At 38.1% G+C, this 18,325-nt stretch overlaps 1 protein-coding gene across 1 annotated transcript in view; it reads left to right on the top strand.

Moving 5' to 3' along the window:
• The window catches only part of THSD7B (thrombospondin type 1 domain containing 7B), a 786,243-nt gene that overhangs the window by 291,290 nt on the left and 476,628 nt on the right, over positions 1 to 18,325 (top strand). The window contains exon 6 of the mRNA XM_068543998.1: positions 840 to 1,037. Within this exon, the coding sequence (XP_068400099.1) occupies positions 840 to 1,037 (198 nt within the window). The remainder of the gene's footprint in view (positions 1 to 839; positions 1,038 to 18,325) is intronic.

The raw sequence follows: 18,325 nt of genomic DNA, 5'->3' as shown, positions 1-18,325 counted from the left end.
ACAACATAGGGTCCACATTTCCTTGTGGTAACAGTTAATGGAAACTCAAGAATAGTCAAACACTTTAAAGCAAGCACACATCTTCTGTTTTACCACAGACTGCACCACTCCCTACAGTCTTGTGGTCGACCCATATCCCTCAGTTTGTACCTGCTTGACTCCTGTGACATTGAGTTTGTGACTCTGTAGGCTTGTAGCATGTAAGACCCATTCACGTCCTTATTATGGTATAATGTTGGGCCTAGTCCCACGGTACATTTTTAAAAACTGAGTAATTGTCCAGGGACCCATGTCTAGCCAGGGTGGGGAGTGCAGCCCAAAGATGTCCTGTCTTCACAGAGCAGGCTGACCTGGAAATCTCAGGAGATTGATACAGGGAGATCTCAGGACCTGAAACAATGACCTGGGATATGTCAAAGCATAGATGTAGTTCAGCTTAATACAGAGTATCAAGAATGTCAAAAACAGCAACAAAAAGAAAATGGGGATTTATCTATGTTTAGGCTAGTTCTGTGAGTCTTCATTTATTTGTTCTGGTTTACTGATACCATTGGGCATATGCTATTTATTACTCCATTTGATTATGCCTGGCCACTCTAACTCCTAAGTTGTAAACTCTTAGAAGACAGATTTTCTGTTCCAGTTCTTTTCCCTTTTGTCTTTCCTTTCCTCTTCTCATCTCCCCATTTCCCATAAAATAAAACACATAAAAATAATACATGCTTTAGAGTTAGCTGTAGGTACACAAATAAAAGTTTCATCAGTTTCCTAGCTGCTGCTTCTTTTCCTTTGCTGGATCAGGATGGAATCCCATGAACCTTTTATTCTTTCTCATTTAGGATTTAGAATGAGACAGCGCCACGTGCTCATGGAGTCCACAGGGCCTGCAGGGCACTGCCCTCACTTGGTTGAATCTGTTCCTTGTGAAGATCCAGTGTGTTATCAGTGGCTGACATCTGAAGGGATCTGTATCCCTGATCATGGCAAGTGTGGCCCCGGACATCGCATCCTGAAGGCTGTCTGCCAGAATGAGCAAGGTATGACTCAAAGAAACACGAGGATTGTTAAGTAATATCTGCCAGATAACACGTCACCACTCTCGGGCCATCTTCCCCAGGGAGAGAAACACAGTCTTTCCTGTTCTGGAATATTCATGTTTAAGTCAAGTGACCTACTGCTGCAAAGTAAGCTGCTTTGACTTAATACAGGGCCAAGTACTCCATGACAAAAGAACACTGTCTGATTATACCTAAATGTAATACAGTGAACCCAGAGCATTCTCTGGAGTTTTTAATTCATTAAGACAAACAGAATACAGAAATTGGCCGGAGAGTCTTCAGCTTATCAGTACAAAACAAATTTGATTTGCCTTTATTGATGTTGATATGTAACATGCTTTTATATATTATTAACAAATACTGCCTTGTAAAGATTCCAAGGCTGCAGCTCCCTCCAAGTTAAAAAGAAAACAAAAAGTACTAAGCTGTATCTTTTCAATTATATAACATTAGATTAGAATCAGTTCTAGACATAATGCTTACACTTCTAAAGAACCATTTTAAAATATAAGTTGTCAAGATTTACAAAACTATTAAGAGTGGTGTCTTTCCTTCATCACCAAGCTTCTGGTGTGATGGTTGTGTGAAATGAAGGGTGATTTAGAAAATATGTAAGTCACATGGAGATGAGAAAAGTGACATTTAAATAGAGTTAAAAAAAATTCGGTCTTTTGGAAGAGTATCGAGTATGTCTATTAATCAGTTCTGCCATGAGAAGTCATGATTTATAATGTTCTTGGTGTGTGGAGTGAAATGTTTTGACTTATGGAGTAAAGAAATCTATAGAACAGAAGGAAATTTCAAAGTGGATTCAGAATGGATATTAGCATCCACACAGGGTTGACATTCAGCAATGCATTTCCTGTTCCCTTCCTTCCTCTCTCCCCTTCTCTCTCCCCTTCTCTCTCCCCTTCTCTCTCTCTCTCCCCACCCCATCTCTCATTCCCCACCCCCCCATCACTTCCTTCTTTCTTTCCTTCTTCCTTTCCTTCTTCCCTCTTCTTTTTATCCCTCCCTCTCTCCCTCCATCCATTGTTCCTTCATTTATTTCAATCACTACCTTACTTAGACAAATATACATTTTATCAGGTGATGTAATTGATTACCTCATGAAGCCAGGTAGTTGTTTAATTAAGTAGGGCCACACCAGATTGTATTAGCTACAGTCCTTTTTGACTAAAATAGTTAACACAGTGGCTTCTAATATTACTGAATAATTTTTGAATTGTGGTGACATGTGTGAAATTTATTACCAGCAGCCCATAAGATCACTTTTTGAATTCAAGAAAAGTATGGATGTTTAAAACCTGGGCTCTAGTGTCAGACAGGTTGGAATTTCCAGTCTGCTACTCTTCTGCTAGATAATCTCAGGAAAATTATTTAACTGTGGAGGCATCCTTTCCTTCAGCTGTAAAGTGGGGATAATAAAACCTACCTCTCACTCTCAACTTGTGAGAATTAAATTACTTACATAAAAGTGATTAGTGAAGTGTTTAGCACATAACCATTCAAAATAAGCTATGAGCTTATTTAGTTGTAATGCACATTTATTACTGTTCTGTGTCCTGGGGGATTTGTGCAAAGAGCATTCTTTAAAAAAATGAAATAAATGAAATGAAAATAATAATGAAGATTGGAATAACCATATTAGTTCGTCTTCCCAACCTCCAGCTGTGGAAACAAAATCATTTGTTTGGTTGAGACCCAATGACAAATGACTGTAAGGCTTTGTCATCTCATAGCAGGAACTGGAGACTTTACAAGGCTGTCATACTATGGCCACAGGGCCAGGAACTTCTTTCACAATGTGTACCGTCCCTTCTACAGTCTTGCAGAGTGTGAGATTCTGATTTATAGTTAGAAATATAGATTTGGTCCATGTTCTGGCACACAGCTTCTAAAACCACTGGAATTTCCTGAGGAGTAAGAACAGTGGGAGCAGGTTTTGTTATAATGTTTGGTCTCTGGGCCTCTGTTCCTGAAATCACTTCCATAAAGGTGAAATTGGTGTCTTGTTATTCACATCAAGCCCCTTTCTACCACAACGGGGTTTATATGATTGAGATGACTTTTGGAAAGTACCTAAAGGTGGGGCTGGTTGCACAGGAACCAACTGTGAATAGAGGGCTGGAACTTTCAATCCTACCCCCTGATATCGGGGGAGGGGGAGGGACGGGAGGCCGAATCAACCATTAATGGCTAGTGAGTTAATCAATCATGCCTACGTAATGAAGCCTCCATAAAAACCCAAAGAACATTGCTCAGAGAGCGTCCAGGTTGGTGAATGCATGGAGATTTGGGAAGAGCAGCACAGGAGGCTCCTTGCCCTTTCCCATACCTTGCCCTGTGCATGTCTTCCATCGGATTGTTCCCGAGTTTTATCCTATTATAATAAACTGGTTATCTAGTAAGCAAAGTGGATTTCCTGAGTTCTGTGAGCCTCTCTAGCAAATTAATGAAACTCAAGAAGGGGGTCATGGGAACTTCTGATTTATAGCCAGTTGGTCAGAACTACAGGTGACAACTTGGACTTGTGACTGGCATCCTGAGTTGGAGGAGGTCATTGGAACCCCCAATTTGTAGCCAGTTGGTCAGAAGCACGGGTAACCGGGGCTGGAGATCGGTGTCTTAAGCGGAGGGCGGCCTTATGGGACTGAGCCCTTTACCTGTGGAATAGGATGCTATCTCCAGATAGATAGTGTCAGAATTGAGTTGAATAGTAGGATAACCAGCTGGTATTGGAGAATTCACTTAGTGTAGGGTGGGGAAATAACACCCCCACACACATACGCACACATTGTGATTGAACGTAGAACACTTTTTTACAGAGCTGTCAACTCTACCATTTTATAGAAATTCTATAGTTTTATTGCTATTCATGTGAAATAACTAATTTTCAGCATTGACCTACCCTCTCAATTTTTATGGCATAAGTAGGAATTACTACTGGTTCAGATCAGTTTCATGAAGTCTTTGTGGGTTTGTGGGATAACAGCCACAGCTGTGGTTACAAGAACATACTGGCCTCCTGATGCCTGAAGCAGTCTTTTGTCCAGTGAAAAATTGAAAATGTGATCTGGTTGCACTTTTTGAAGTTCAGCTTCTATGAGGTTGTGGATGATTGACGATCAAAGTTTGCCAGAAAATGCTCCCGTTTGACCCTCTACATATCATCATAGCATTTCCTTAGTTATAGGAATTGACAGAACTGTTGACACATTTAAATGCTTGGTGAGAAAAAAAGGACTGAGATCTATTTAATGAATCTCCTGTGATTTTTCCTTGTAACTTTTGATACTTTCCTTTTCATCACTCTGAGTTTATTAATTGTTTCATAGGCCTTTTATTTCAGAGTTTATTCATCCGTAAATGGATGAGACCAAAAGAAATAAATGTTTTTTGATTAAAAAATCAAACAAACTCATATTAGATCTAATTGGACTTGAGGCTTGCTATAATTTCCAAGGTTACTTGCTATGTCCTTTATTTAAAGGCTTGTCCATATTGACTCACTCCAGGTATCCCTTATGCCAAAAGGAACATTCAGTATCCTTGCAAAATGTCTACAACCCATTCAGATAGCGGAGCCAAGAGATTCTCGCATAGCTGTGATCAAGATTCTGTATGACTCTTTTTTTTTTTTTTTTCCACACACACACACTGTATTTTATTTTTACAAGAGATAAATAGACTGACACCAAGCATTGTAAATGGATGACCACAACAAAAGCAACAATGATTGCAATTACCAAACACGAAACACACTCATACTATGGAGATTCTGTATGACTCTTTTTAAAAAAAAAAAATTATTTATTTTCTTTATTTTTTTGGCTGCGTCAGGTCTTAGTTGCAGCATGCGGGATCTTTCGTTGTGGCTCATAGGCTTCTCTCTAGTTGTGGCATGCAGGTTTTCTCTCTCTAGTTGTAACATGTGGGCTCCAAGGCACATGGGCTCTGTAGTTGTGGCACGTGGGCTCCAGAGCATGTGGGCTCTGTAGTTTGCAGCATGTGGGCTCTCTAGTTGAGGTGCGCGAGCTCAGTAGTTGTGGCATGAGGGCTTAGTTGCCCCACGGCATGTGAGATCTTGGTTCCTTGACCGGGGATCAAGCCTGCATCCCCTGAATTGCAAGGTGGATTCTTTTACCACTGGACCACCGGGGAAGTCCGAAGATTCTGTAGGACTCTTGACAGTGTCTTGTTGAGCATAACTCCTGCCACTGGAAAGATATGTTTCTCTTCCTCAGAAGCTCCTTTATACCACTAGCTTGGGAACTTAAAAATTACACAATCTATGCCACATTGAAGCTAGGAAGTAACTGGAAATAGCAGTTTTGATATACATAAATCTTGTGGGTTAGTTTAAGAATGTGATCTACTTCGGACTACTTAAAATTCAAGTAGTCATCTATGAATTTCTACAGCTATCTCTGTAGATATATAGTACTTTGACCCATTCTCTATTTGATTTATTAGTGATACTCTTCAATCAGTCTCACTAAAGTTGCTATTTCTCACCCAGCCTGTGATTGTAGCAAATAATCTGTTAGTAATGTTTATTTTCATTAAGAAAACTGTATTATAGATTACATGAATGAGTATTCTGATTTGGAATCTGATTTCCAGTACTTTGATTGGTGAATTAGCTTTGATTCCTCTCTTCTGCACATCTAATCATTAGTATGGGTCAAAAGAAGTCTACTAAGCATAGAGTACATATAGGTTTTTCTTGCCTCATTGACAAGTAGGTTTCCTACATTTCAAAGGGAGCATATGAGTTTCTATAGAATTTATTTTTTTTGAGGAAAAAAACTTTATTTTTTAATTTTTTAAAAACATCTTTATTAGAGTATAATTGCTTTACAATGCTATGTTAGTTTCTGCTTTATAACAAAGTCAATCAGCTATACATATACATATATCACCATATCTCCTCCCTCTAGCCTCTGCCTCCCACCCTCCCTATCCCACCCCTCTAGGTGGTCACAAATCACCGAGCTGATCTCCCTGTGCTATGCGACTGCTTCCCACTAGCCATCTATTTTACATTTGGTAGTGTATGTTAGTCCATGCCACTCTCTCACTTTGTCTCAGCTTACCCTTCCCCCTCCCCGTGTCCTCAAGTCCATTCTGTACATCTGCGTCTTTATTCCTGTCCTGCCCCTAGGTTCTTCATAACCATTTTTTTTTTTTTGATTCCATACATATGTGTTAGCATACGGTATTTGTTTTCCTCTTTCTGATTTACTTCACTTTGTATGACAGACTCTAGGTCCATCCACCTCACTACAAATAACTCAATTTCGTTTCTTTTTATGGCTGAGTAATATTCCATTGTATATATGTGCTACATCTTCTTTATCCATTCATCTGTTGATGGACACTTAGGTTGCTTCCATGTCCTGGCTATTGTAAATAGAGCTGCAATGAACATTGTGGTACATGACTCTTTTTGAATTATGGTTTTCTCAGGGTATATGCCCAGTAGTGGGATTGCTGGGTCATATGGTAGTTCTATTTTTAATTTTTTAAGGAACCTCCCTACTGTTCTCCATAGTGACTGTATCAATTTACATTCCCACCAACAGTGCAAGAGTGTTCCCTTTTCTCCACACCCTCTCCAACTCTACAGAAGTTTAAAAATTTTTTGTTCTAGTTCTGCAAAAACTGCCATTGGTAATTTGATAGAGATTGCATTGAATCTTTAGATTGCCTTGGGTGGTATGGTAATTTTAACAATATTGATTCTTCTAATCCTAGAGATTATTATACTAAGTGAAGTAAGTCAAACAGAGAAAGACAAATATCATATGATATCACTTATATGTGAAATTAAAAAAAAAAATGATACAGAAGGACTTACTAATGAAACAGAAATAGACTCACAGACAGAGAAAACAAATTTATGGTTACTAAAGGGGAAAGGGGAGGGAGGGAGGGAGGGAGAGAGGGAGGGATAAAGGGAGGGATAAATTAGGAGTTTAGGATTAACAGATAACACTACTATATATAAAATAGATAAACAACAAGGTCCTACTGTATAGCACATTCAGTTACATACATACATATATGTGTAACTGAATCACTTTGCTGTACACTGGAAACTAACACAACATATTAAATCAATTATACTTCAGTAAAAAGGGGGGCATTTGAAAGTAAATGGAGTGTGACCCAAACTGCATGCTGACATATTTTTCCCTTAGATTTTCAAGTTAATTCACTGTTTTCAACTTTGTTTCTCTGACATGTAAATGGTTCATTGTTGCTAGGTTTCACTGGCAATTGATGAAGTTTTAGCATCAGGTGACATCTTCCCAGAAAAGGTTGGGAAAATCCCCATAATGCCAGGGCAGTGGACAGCATTCCCAGTGGCTGGCAGGTGACCACTGTTTATCATTGTTCATGTCTCCAGGATGCAAAGTGGGTAGACACTGCAGAGTCATTGGATAAACACCAGACTGCCCACTGGTGTGGTCGGACCCTGAGTACGTGCCACACATTTTGCTCCATAAGTTACCAAATAACTTGTCTTTAAATAGTGTCTGTATATTTCATCAAGCATCTTTATTCAGAGATGATGCAGTGTACATTCTGCACTTGTAGAAAGCTAATACCCGTGCTGGAGAAGAGTGTAATACATCAGGAAGAACAAGGTTCACATGCTGACAGGTACAAGGAGTTAAGAGTTCTCTGGTACCTCTTCACCACTCCCTTGCATGCAACGTTTATTATTTTCACAGTTCCACTGTGAAAATATTTCACAGTGCATTTAATATTAATATTAAAAAACTAAATATTAAGGAAATATTTTCCTTAAGTGGTATATATATTTGCACCAAAAGCATGAGGAATGATTTTCCATCATTAAGGGGGACTTGGCTTTTCCTTTTAGAGGCATTTTTTTTTTTTTTGAGTTCTTGCTTTGTATCATTAACCTTGAACAATCCAAAAATGTGATCTTTAACTTTAGCTAAAATGGCATTTGTTTGCAATCCTTAACACCATGAGTGCCTTTTCTGGGATGAATTTAATTGGTGGAAAGCATGCTAGAATAATCATTTAGCTGAGTTGGATTAAAATGTTTAAACATGTTTTTAAGTCTGTGATTGGAGTTGGAAGTTTTGTTTTGTTTATTTTTATCTTTAAATCTCAAGAAATGTTCTTGGGCTGACCTGTGAGAATAAGGTCAGACTCCATTCATATGGGAAATTGTCGATTGGAATATTTTGTGATTCACCAGAACAATAAATAGAACCCCTGTTGTGTTTTCAACTCATTATTTTTTAAACCTTTTGATCATGTTGTATCTCATGTTGGTCAATGAGTACTGCTTTACTTCTCTGTATATATTTTTCTTTTTTTAACAAGACTTTCTAACTACTGTTTCAGCACAGTATTTATTTTCTTGTATTTTAGGAAGAACAAGGGATAGGTTATTCATCAGGTATTTGATGTATTAGCCATTCAAGTATATTCCTGCAATAAATCAACCTATTTAAGAGATGCCATACAATGAGAGCCATGATAGAGAATACAGTGCCTCTAAATTAAATTTCAAATATGGGTCTTCTAAAAGTTTTGAACAATGGCAGCTTCGTTCAAATAAGTATACAGTTTATTAAGATGTGCATTTTGGAAGCAATAATAGTAACTGGGATTTTATTTTTAAAAAAGTAACTGTCATTTTCTTCTTAATCTCTTAATTTTTTGTTTCTATTTTTAGTTAAAAAAACACAACAAAACACTTAACCTTTGCGTAAGGTTTGGGAATCTTTGCCCTATGCTGCCAGGTGTTCAGAGGAATTCAAAAGAGAGGAGAATGAACATGGACGTGCATTTTATATTAGCAATGTAAATTCAGAGAAATGGCTTTTTAGAGTACTCAGACTTAGCAAGTACTACTGTGTCCTGCCCAGATCCTATTGGCAATTTACCATTTCTGTGCATGCCAGCCAGAAATTCAGCTGACACCACCTGCATCTCTTTGCCTAAGGAATTCCTCCAGTCACTGGAGCCTTCTTTGCCCATATATGCAGTCAGAAGTGCCAGGGAGTTGACAATGCCAGGGAGCAACCTTCATGCAATGATTGAGAGTTGATGTATAAATACGAATTCCCTTGCCCCTCAGATGGAATAACCTTGAGGTATATATTCTATGCTGTGTCATAGAGTTCCCAGTGAGATGAAACAGCACTTACTGATGGTCTGATTTTTTAAATTATACACACTTTATCAGCCTCCTTCCCTTTCCTGTCTCATTCCCCTACTCTTGCACTGGTTCCCTGGCATTATTCCCCAATAAATACAATAAATACGTGCCCATAAATCTTTATCACAGAGTTTGGTTATGGTACATCTCAAACTAAGACAAGGATGCTTGGAAAGATACTTAGTGGATCCACTATTGTAGGAGATACAGGATTCAATTCAAATCATACCATAGTGATGATGACATTTAAAAATCACCTTACAAGGAAGAAATGATACAGTCTCTCATGAGATTTCATTCAATATTTTGAGCAACTCTATTTATCAATTGTTGGGTAATATCTGAAGGGCTTCAATATACTGCTTCTTTCCTCCCTTTGAAAACATAAAAAAGCAAAAAACAAAACAAAACAAAAAAACACTGTTGAATCCTATTTCTTTCCCAGTTAGGCAATGCTAGTAACCTATAGCATCCCCCTGAGTCTTGTTTTCCAACAGTCGAGTCATTTTATGACTCTCAGGGGAGGACTAGGTTATTCATATTTTCATTTTGTAGTGATTCCAGAGGGTATTGGAACGTTTCTGAATAACAACGAGACAATCAGACTTTTTCGGATGTTGACAGACTTATTTGTGTTGAGGGGACATGTGGCTTTATCTCCTCTTTCCTAGATCAGTGGTTCTAAAATGATGGTGTGTATCAGAATCACTCAGAGAGGTTATAAAAGCACAAAAGTCTGCCACTCACCCCGCACTCCAGAGTTTCTGACTCAGTACGTCTGAGATGGGGCTCAAGAACTGATGTTTCTAACTAGTTCCCAAGGGATGCTGACGATGCTGGTCCAGGGACCATAGTTTGCGAAACACTGTTCCAGGCAGAAGGGGGCCTATGGGCAGCCTCATCACGTTAGTACATAACGGAGGTAGGCTAGAACAGTGAAAGGCATATCTTACACTTCATCATAATCAGCAGTGGTATTGATTCTCATCTGTCGTTTCTTCTTTCCTGCTGGGGAAATTATTCTTGAAATCCATGAGATAGATTACTGTCTTTCCAGAAGGAAGCAGTGAGTAAATATTCTTTTATTTCTTTATTGTTACCTAGATGGATTACTAGAAGATCAAATAGTGGAAAGCAATAGTGTACTCTTGCAGAAACAGAAGACAAATAATATGTGAGATGAGTTATTTAGGCTTAGAGGAGAGAATTTTCATTTTCAGCAAGCTATCTTTCTCCGACCACCAACTGATAGCAGTTTGGTGTCAGTGTCCTTACCGAAGGAAGTGTGGTGATGACAAATACGTTGTATTAAATTTTGAAATGAACCTGACATTGCTGTTGAAAGTGCCAGTAAGATCAGGCTGCTATTCACACTACAGGAATCAGACTGTAAAGGAGAGTAAATTTGAGAGTTCCTGTAGCCAAGTTCGTCATTCCCTTTCATTTAGATGTCTTGCAGTGAAATTAAAGGTGAAACTTTAATAATGGTTGGCAATGAGGGGATCCAAAAGAGAAAAATAGACTCATTCTAATCAGACTTTTCCCTTCCATGTTTGACGGGAAGGTGGGGAGTAGATGTAAGCTGGTGAATCAATTTAAATGCTAACGAGAGAGGAACTGCAATGTAGTTTTAAATATGTTTACTGTATGTTGTATGTCGATAAACAGGTATTGTATTTTAAATTATATCCTCTTTCCACTCTGTTACCTACCTAGACATGGCAAGATAGCTTTTGTCTCTTTTCTCTTTTGCTGAGATGCCTAAAGAAATGACTGTATTCACATCACTACCCAGCAGTATTCCACAATCAGACTAAATATAGTCTGATTTCTCCAGATTTATAATACTTAGAAATAGCTTAGAGTAAATTGCTTCCTGAGTGTGCCTAAGTCTCTCATAGAAAGACTGTCTCCTTTTTCTGTCTCTTCTGAAATTCTCACTAGGCAGTCTACTTTCTGTTCCCATTCCTTATGATTCAAACAGCAAAATAAATCTTAAATTGTACTGATACTTCAAAATGTAGTTCACATGATTAAATGGTCATCCCGACCTTTCAGTGGGAATTAGTGTGAGATTGTCACCCTTCCCATTACTTTCAACTTTCTGGACATGCTCTGAGCTTCCCTATTCCATTGTGTATTCCACTAGTATTACTAACAGGGATTAGTTATAACATTAGTCACAGGGATATAATTTTGCTTTCTCATTCTGAAATGCATTTTAAAGTGGTGTATGGCTGTTTCAGATGGCCTTTGACTGGTTACTCCTGACATACCATCTCTCTACTTTCTCCTCTATGTAGACATAGGAAAAGTAAAGAACATGGATTAAAACACACTTCTAGTATGATGGAGTAATTTCCACTGATAAGATAGCCAATATGACTCAATTAGTAAATGCAATCAGAGGATAACCTGTGCTGTACCCATTTGAGTGTTTTCAGGAAAATACAATGAAGCAAAAGTCTCCTGGATAGGCTAATCCACCCCACACAAAACCAATTAGAAGAACATTTTACTTAAGAACGCTTTGTATTTCTAAATTAAAATAATTTATACATATACTTTAACTGATTGATGATTCAAAATTAAGAATTCATAGTGTATAACCCTTTGTGCTGTGTTGTTCATTCCATACTTAGTGAGTTGTATGCACTTAGTGAGTTGTATGCTATGCCCAAAGAATTACATAGTTTTCCATGGAGAGATATCTAAGAAGTAGAAATAAAAAAATGTTTAGAGAAATCATACATTTTGTATCAAAGAAACATAAACTAAAGAAAAAAATAGTTTGAAAGTAATTTAGGAATATCTTAAGACCATGATACTTCTCTTACTCCATTGGTAGATTTCAGTCAACAAGAAGCATCTAGGAAATCCATAGCTCACCGTAAGTGCTGCCTCTGTCTGTAACCTCCATGGTAATTTGCCTCCATAGTCATGATCATGTTATTCCCCTGTCTGAGATGCTCATCCACTTCTTCTTCCTTTGGCTAATTCTTACTCATCCTTTAACAACTTCAGTTGATGTCTTACAGGAAACCATCTCTCCACCCCCACTCCACCTCTTTAAGCTGGTCTAGAACCTCAAGTGAATATTATAGTTACCATCTACCTCAGATTCTTGTCACAGTCAATTATGATAATTCCATTTCCTTTATAGATGATTGGTTCAGAAATGTGTCAATTTAAATCTGTTTGGACCAATGAGATGTGAGAAGAGGGACATGACTAAGGCAAGGTATTTCACTTGCTGCCACGATCCATTGTGTGGTCTGGCTTCAGGATGAAGGCACTGCTGCGTACAGTAGGGTAGAGATGTAAAGACACTGAGTCCTGGAAGACATTGTTGAGCTGCTGAATCAACAGTCTTGAGCCCTGGCTGTAATGTTAGTCAATAGATTTCCTTATTATAAAGCCAGTTTCTATCAGAGTTTGTATCAGCTGTTGCAGAAATCATCCTACTTGATGGGGTGACTGTCTTCTGTGTTCTCGTTAACACTTTGTGATTCAGTTATCAATGTCTTTACTACATTATATTGAAATTATCTGCTCACTGATCTGTTTTGCCCATTTGATTCTTAACTTCTCAAGGGCAGAGACCTTGACTCGTTCCTTGTGTTATTCTTGGCATGATGCCAGAGTGTCTGGCATATTAGAATGTACTCAATAAATATTCATAGAACTTAGTTACTTCAGTTGATTTGCACAGCAGCCCAATTGGGAATTGTAATTATTATTTCAGTTTTATTGATAAGGATGTTTTAGCCCAGAGATGTTGATAGCCCAGTGTCACTCAGCCAGTCAGTTCTAACACCAGAATTTCGAATTCCAGACCTAGGACTCCTAACCAGTAGTTGTTCTACCGTATCAGTGTCAGCAAATACATATCACATGTACCAACAACACTGATGTTGCCATGTCTCAGACCCACCCAATAATTTTCATTGGTTAAGATGTTATTTTTTGTTAAGTGAGGCTTGGGCTGAAATTCATTCTCAAGGCAGCAGTAGAGGCAACCACTGCCCGCTGACTGGTGTAGGTCCACAACATGAAACCCATTTCTATATGCACACTAAGCATATTGGCTCTCTCCCCTGGTGTGAGCTAACAGCAAGAGAGAGATCACTGGATGCAATGAAAACATAAAGCCGACACACATTTCCTGTTTTCATCTGGCACAAATTGTCTTGGAATTCGATATATAGGACTTAGTTATCTGGTTTTCCCTGGTAACTTTAGTTCTAATCCTGATTGTATTCAGACAGCTAAGCAGCGTAGAATTTATTCATCAGACTAGACTGAGAGTACAGAGAGAAACAGATTCTCTGAAAAAGGAGATATGCGAAACCATAAAGGAGAAAGTAGAAGACAGCTCTCTTCGGGGACAGCCAGCTTTTCACTGCTTCCTAGTAGAGGAATTACACAGAGAGGCAGTAACAGAACCACTAATAACATGGTGTCATGAAGTTTTAAGGACTTTGGTAAAAAGTAAACAATTTCTACACACAAAAGTGGTTTTTCAGGTTACGTCAACATTTATTAAATTATACTTTAATCATGATTCATTGAGAAGAGGATATAATTTCTCTATGACATATTGTTCCAAAAAGAAATAGGTAGAAATGAAAAGATGACAAATTTTGGCTAAACAGCTGAATACGTGTCCCACAGGTATCTAGCAATGGTGATTAGAATAACAAGTTCACTGTCACTGAAGACATTTACACAGAGGCTGGAGACCTCCTCTCAGGGTTACTGTGGTGGGAATCTCCACACTATTCTGCAAGAGAGGGTTGCTCTGTGGATCTTTCATTACTATCTTGGACAGGAGAGTTCTGCATTATTCTTAATTTTCCTGTACTTGAGGATAATTAGCATCTCTATTTCTCCCCATAAAATGCCAGTTGTGTTCTCTAACCATTGTGTCAGCCCATATCAGGACTCACATATTTCCAGTCACCCCCAGGAGAATTTCTCCTGATGGAAGACTACGGACAAGGAGATGCCCAGAGGCCTTCCAAAGTCACCAAGAAAAGGTTATGCTTGATTAAATAATGAATTTTAATTAATTCATCGATTATAAATACTTAACAAAAATTAAGACAAGGAATGTTGCAGTATGTTTTGAATGAATTGCAATTCAAAGCACCTGCTAAAATAAGATCATACTGCAAGTTAAAATTTTAGATTTCAGGTAAATAGGAATTTCACTTATCTAGAAGGGCCAGTTTCCTGATATGCAAATAAGGTTCCTCATGTTATAGGATGTTCCAGGAGGGTGAGAGAATGATGTGAGGGGAAGTGTTCTTCCTGTTTAGAAGAATAGTAAGGCAAGTGGGAGTGTGTTTATTGAGAGAGGTAAAACCCTGAACTTCAGGAGCACAATCTCAGAATCATTTCCATCCAATACTTCTCACAAATGCAGCCGAGAGAAACAATATTAGTCCAGATATTCTGAAATCTTTCCCTGAATTAAGTCAGGGAAGAGGAGAGCTATGTGCCTGGAGCATATAATATTGATAACCTGCAAACTGTTTTTACAGAATCGCTGACATCAGTTGCCCATAGTGTGTCAGGTTATAAGACTCTTTCCCACAAAACTCATTGTCATTTCCTCAAAAGCTATGAGAGTTAGGTCATTTAAATTATAGTATCAGCATCCTGTATGAGGATCCCTAGAAGAAGTGCTGGCTGGTCCTAGATGCAGCATGCTTGCCAACTCCTGATCATACGGTCGGCTTTAGTTGAATGTACTCAGAAAACTGTACTGTTGACCCAACACCCATATTGCCTCCCTCCTGATTCACTTCATGTTTGCTCTCTTATTTTCTGCCTGTCTTCCCTGCCATTTGAATGTCGTCCTGTATCCTGGGTATCATCCTCATTTCCCCACTGGCTAGATATGTGACCTTGAGCAAGTTACCAATCTCCTTGGCATCTCCATTTTCTCATGTGCAGTAGAAATTAGAATGGGACGTACATCATAGGGTTGATGTAGTTATTGATTTGATCTATGTCAAGCTCCAAGACAGTTTCTGGCATGTGGTTACTGCTACAAAAATGTTAGCTATCTTTTTTATTACAATTATTATCTTGTATTTTGTGTAAGCAAACGGCCTTAAATACTTTATAGAATGAATTGGTAGCGTAAGGTAATGGAAATGATAATTGACTTGAGGCAAATGATTGCTCTCTGAGGCCTAGTATCCAGACTCATGGGAATAGGATGCTATTTTGTGAGATTTTTTTATTTTATTTTTTGCTTGTTATTTTGAACAAATTTTAGACTTATGGAAAAATTGAGGCGTTGCAAAAACAGTACAAAGAGTTCCCTTATATCTGTCACCCACTTCCCCCATTGTTAACATCTCACATGACCATAGTTCTATTATTAAAAACCAATGATTAACTGGTACAATATAGCTGGTTTTGGGGACTAAATAAAATAATAAAAAGACTTAATGGAGGATCTGGCAGCTATTTTGAGTTTTCTAGAAGTGGATCTTGTCTGCAAAAGTAGGGTGTCTGGTAATCTTCAATTTAGATGTTTGAAATTAAAAATGACGATCGTAAAAGATATAGAACTTTTAAACTGGAAGGTATATGCTTAGCTGAAGCTTCAGGCTTAGATCGTATTCTTAAAAAGAATTATTTTTGTTTTTTAAATTAATTAAAGAAAATGCCTTGGTAACAGCACAATTTACTATAAATCCTGTCATATTCCTGTGGTAATAGGGAGGAAACTTAGTGGCCTCAAGCTCTGATAGTAAACTGAGCCAAGTGACATGTGATCAGCCATAATTATACCCAGGTCAAAACAGGGGACCTAGGCATTGATGGATCTGGATCTTTACATGCAACAGGAAAGAGCATCTGTGGAAAATCAATATCTTTGTTGTTGAAAAATGACTCATTGTCATTTCTAACAGTTTACTTTGGGCTGATTTCATTTTTAGAGTTCAAATTTGTTTATGGTATTCAATAAGGATGAAAAATGCATATGTTTTCCCGCAGTTTTGATTAAAGATAACGGCACCTTCCATTTATAGAGTACTTTGCACTTTACAAAACCCTTTCTTTCACTTACAGTATTTCATTTCACCCTTCAGGACAGCCCTGTGTGGTAGTCAGGAATTAGTGGCTTACCCTCATTTTACAACAGAGGAGATTGAAGACAAGAGAGGTTAAGTAACTTGTCTGAGGTCACTAAGCATAACGCTTGTGCTGCCTTCTTACTCCTGAACTGGTATGTTTCCAAGGTCTGGCTACTGAATCCTGGGATTCTATACAGGAAAACAGAGTTGAGACAGCTATTACTAAATAATGAAATATACATGAGACATTGACTAATATTTATATCCCTTATGTAATCTAGGGGAAATGTTTACAAATCCACATCTCTATATCCATCTATGTCTATATCACCTATATCTGTATCTATATCTATACCTAGCTACATCTAAAATCCTGATTCCCTAGACCATATTTTTGGGAAGAGGAGGAAAAAGAATTAGGGAACCAGAGGTAAGGAAAAATAATAGTGTCCACTGTTCTAGAAATCTATTCATAAGGCATAGATGGGCCAAAACTAATTTGAAATATGGTTGGAGGTGATGATAGGTTTTTGGGGATATGAGGCTTCATTTCACTCACCCCAAGTGAAATTATTGGGAAGAGTTCTGTACTCTCTTTAATTATATATACTTATTTATAGTCACAGATGACCACCTTTTAGCTTTCTGTTTTATTTCATCATTTCCCCAATGACTAACGTACTACAACAAATAGTGTAGAATTACATTCTGGAGAACAAAAAGGACCTGCTTGATCAAATGTTAGAATATCCCCCCAAAGGAACCCCAGGAATGGCAAATGCCAACTCGGAAAAGAATAAACTCCCCATAATACAATCAACATATTAAAAATGAAACGAAACCAATGCTTGTTAAGGAAGAAAATCTGTGGGGACTTTCTAGCCACAGGGTTAGCCGTGAAGTTTTATCCCTGGTGCTTTATAAAAACTCTGCTCAGAAAAACCCAGTGGCTTAAGAGATAGGGAAGCCCAGCCGACACTCTCTTTATCCTATGCCGTAATCTGATTCTTTCACTAACGGATGACATTTGAAGGCATTTTTGTGTCTGTGAAAACGTAGTCCATTGCCTAATCTTTCATACTGAGTAGCTACTGCTCTTCCAAACTGCTTTGTGAAGAGAGAGGCAGGCATCGGGGAATGGCGGGTTGTCTTCTCAAGGGTTAGGATGGACGATGGGTGTGTGAACCAACCAGAGTGTGGATGCATGTCAGGAAGGGATGAAGTGTCTGTTGCTCAGGAGATTTGTGCACTGTACACAGTGACCCACCAAACAGACCATGTGTGCCAGTTTTACACAAAGCTCAAGGAGAGCAGCACTACCTTTTTATGGTTTAGAGGGCAGGGAGTGTTTTGGAATCTAAATTGCTTGATTTTGTCTGAAGTTCTGCTCTGAAAGGGTATCATGCAAACCATTATATATAGGACGGATAAACAACAAGGTCCTACTGTATAGCACAGGGAACTAGATTCATTATCCTGTAATAAACCATCATGGAAAATAATATGAAAAGGAGTATATATATATATGAATCACTTTCCTGTACAGTAAAATCAACTATACATCAATAAAATAAATTTTTAAAAAATGAAAGGGTGTTAATAATCTTGAATAAATGTGACAGGCCAGTGCACAGCTTAGCAGGCATATTCCTCATCCCTCAGTTTTTGAGAGGCTAGAAGTCCAAGATTTGGAGATGTGTTTTGGGAGGCCTGAAATAAATGCCAGAGTAACAACCTGCACTGCTACCACCCCAGACCAAGCATGAGAATCCTGAGAGAGGGGTCTGAGCTGAGAAGTATATTATTATTTATTTTGCATGAAATAATATCTTGTGCTGATTAGAGTAGAATGTTCAACCGGCATTTCCTTTGATGTATGTTTCTCTATATGGTTCAATGTTTTTCAATTTAGGTAATTGATTTTAACTATATTTAATTTTCTTTCAATGGTACCCTCC

The sequence above is a fragment of the Eschrichtius robustus genome, chromosome 5 (genome assembly GCF_028021215.1).
Source record: "Eschrichtius robustus isolate mEscRob2 chromosome 5, mEscRob2.pri, whole genome shotgun sequence".
Classification (NCBI taxonomy): domain Eukaryota; kingdom Metazoa; phylum Chordata; class Mammalia; order Artiodactyla; family Eschrichtiidae; genus Eschrichtius; species Eschrichtius robustus.
The sequence above is the reverse complement of the archived record's forward strand: the minus strand, read 5'-3'. Positions and strand labels throughout refer to the sequence as shown.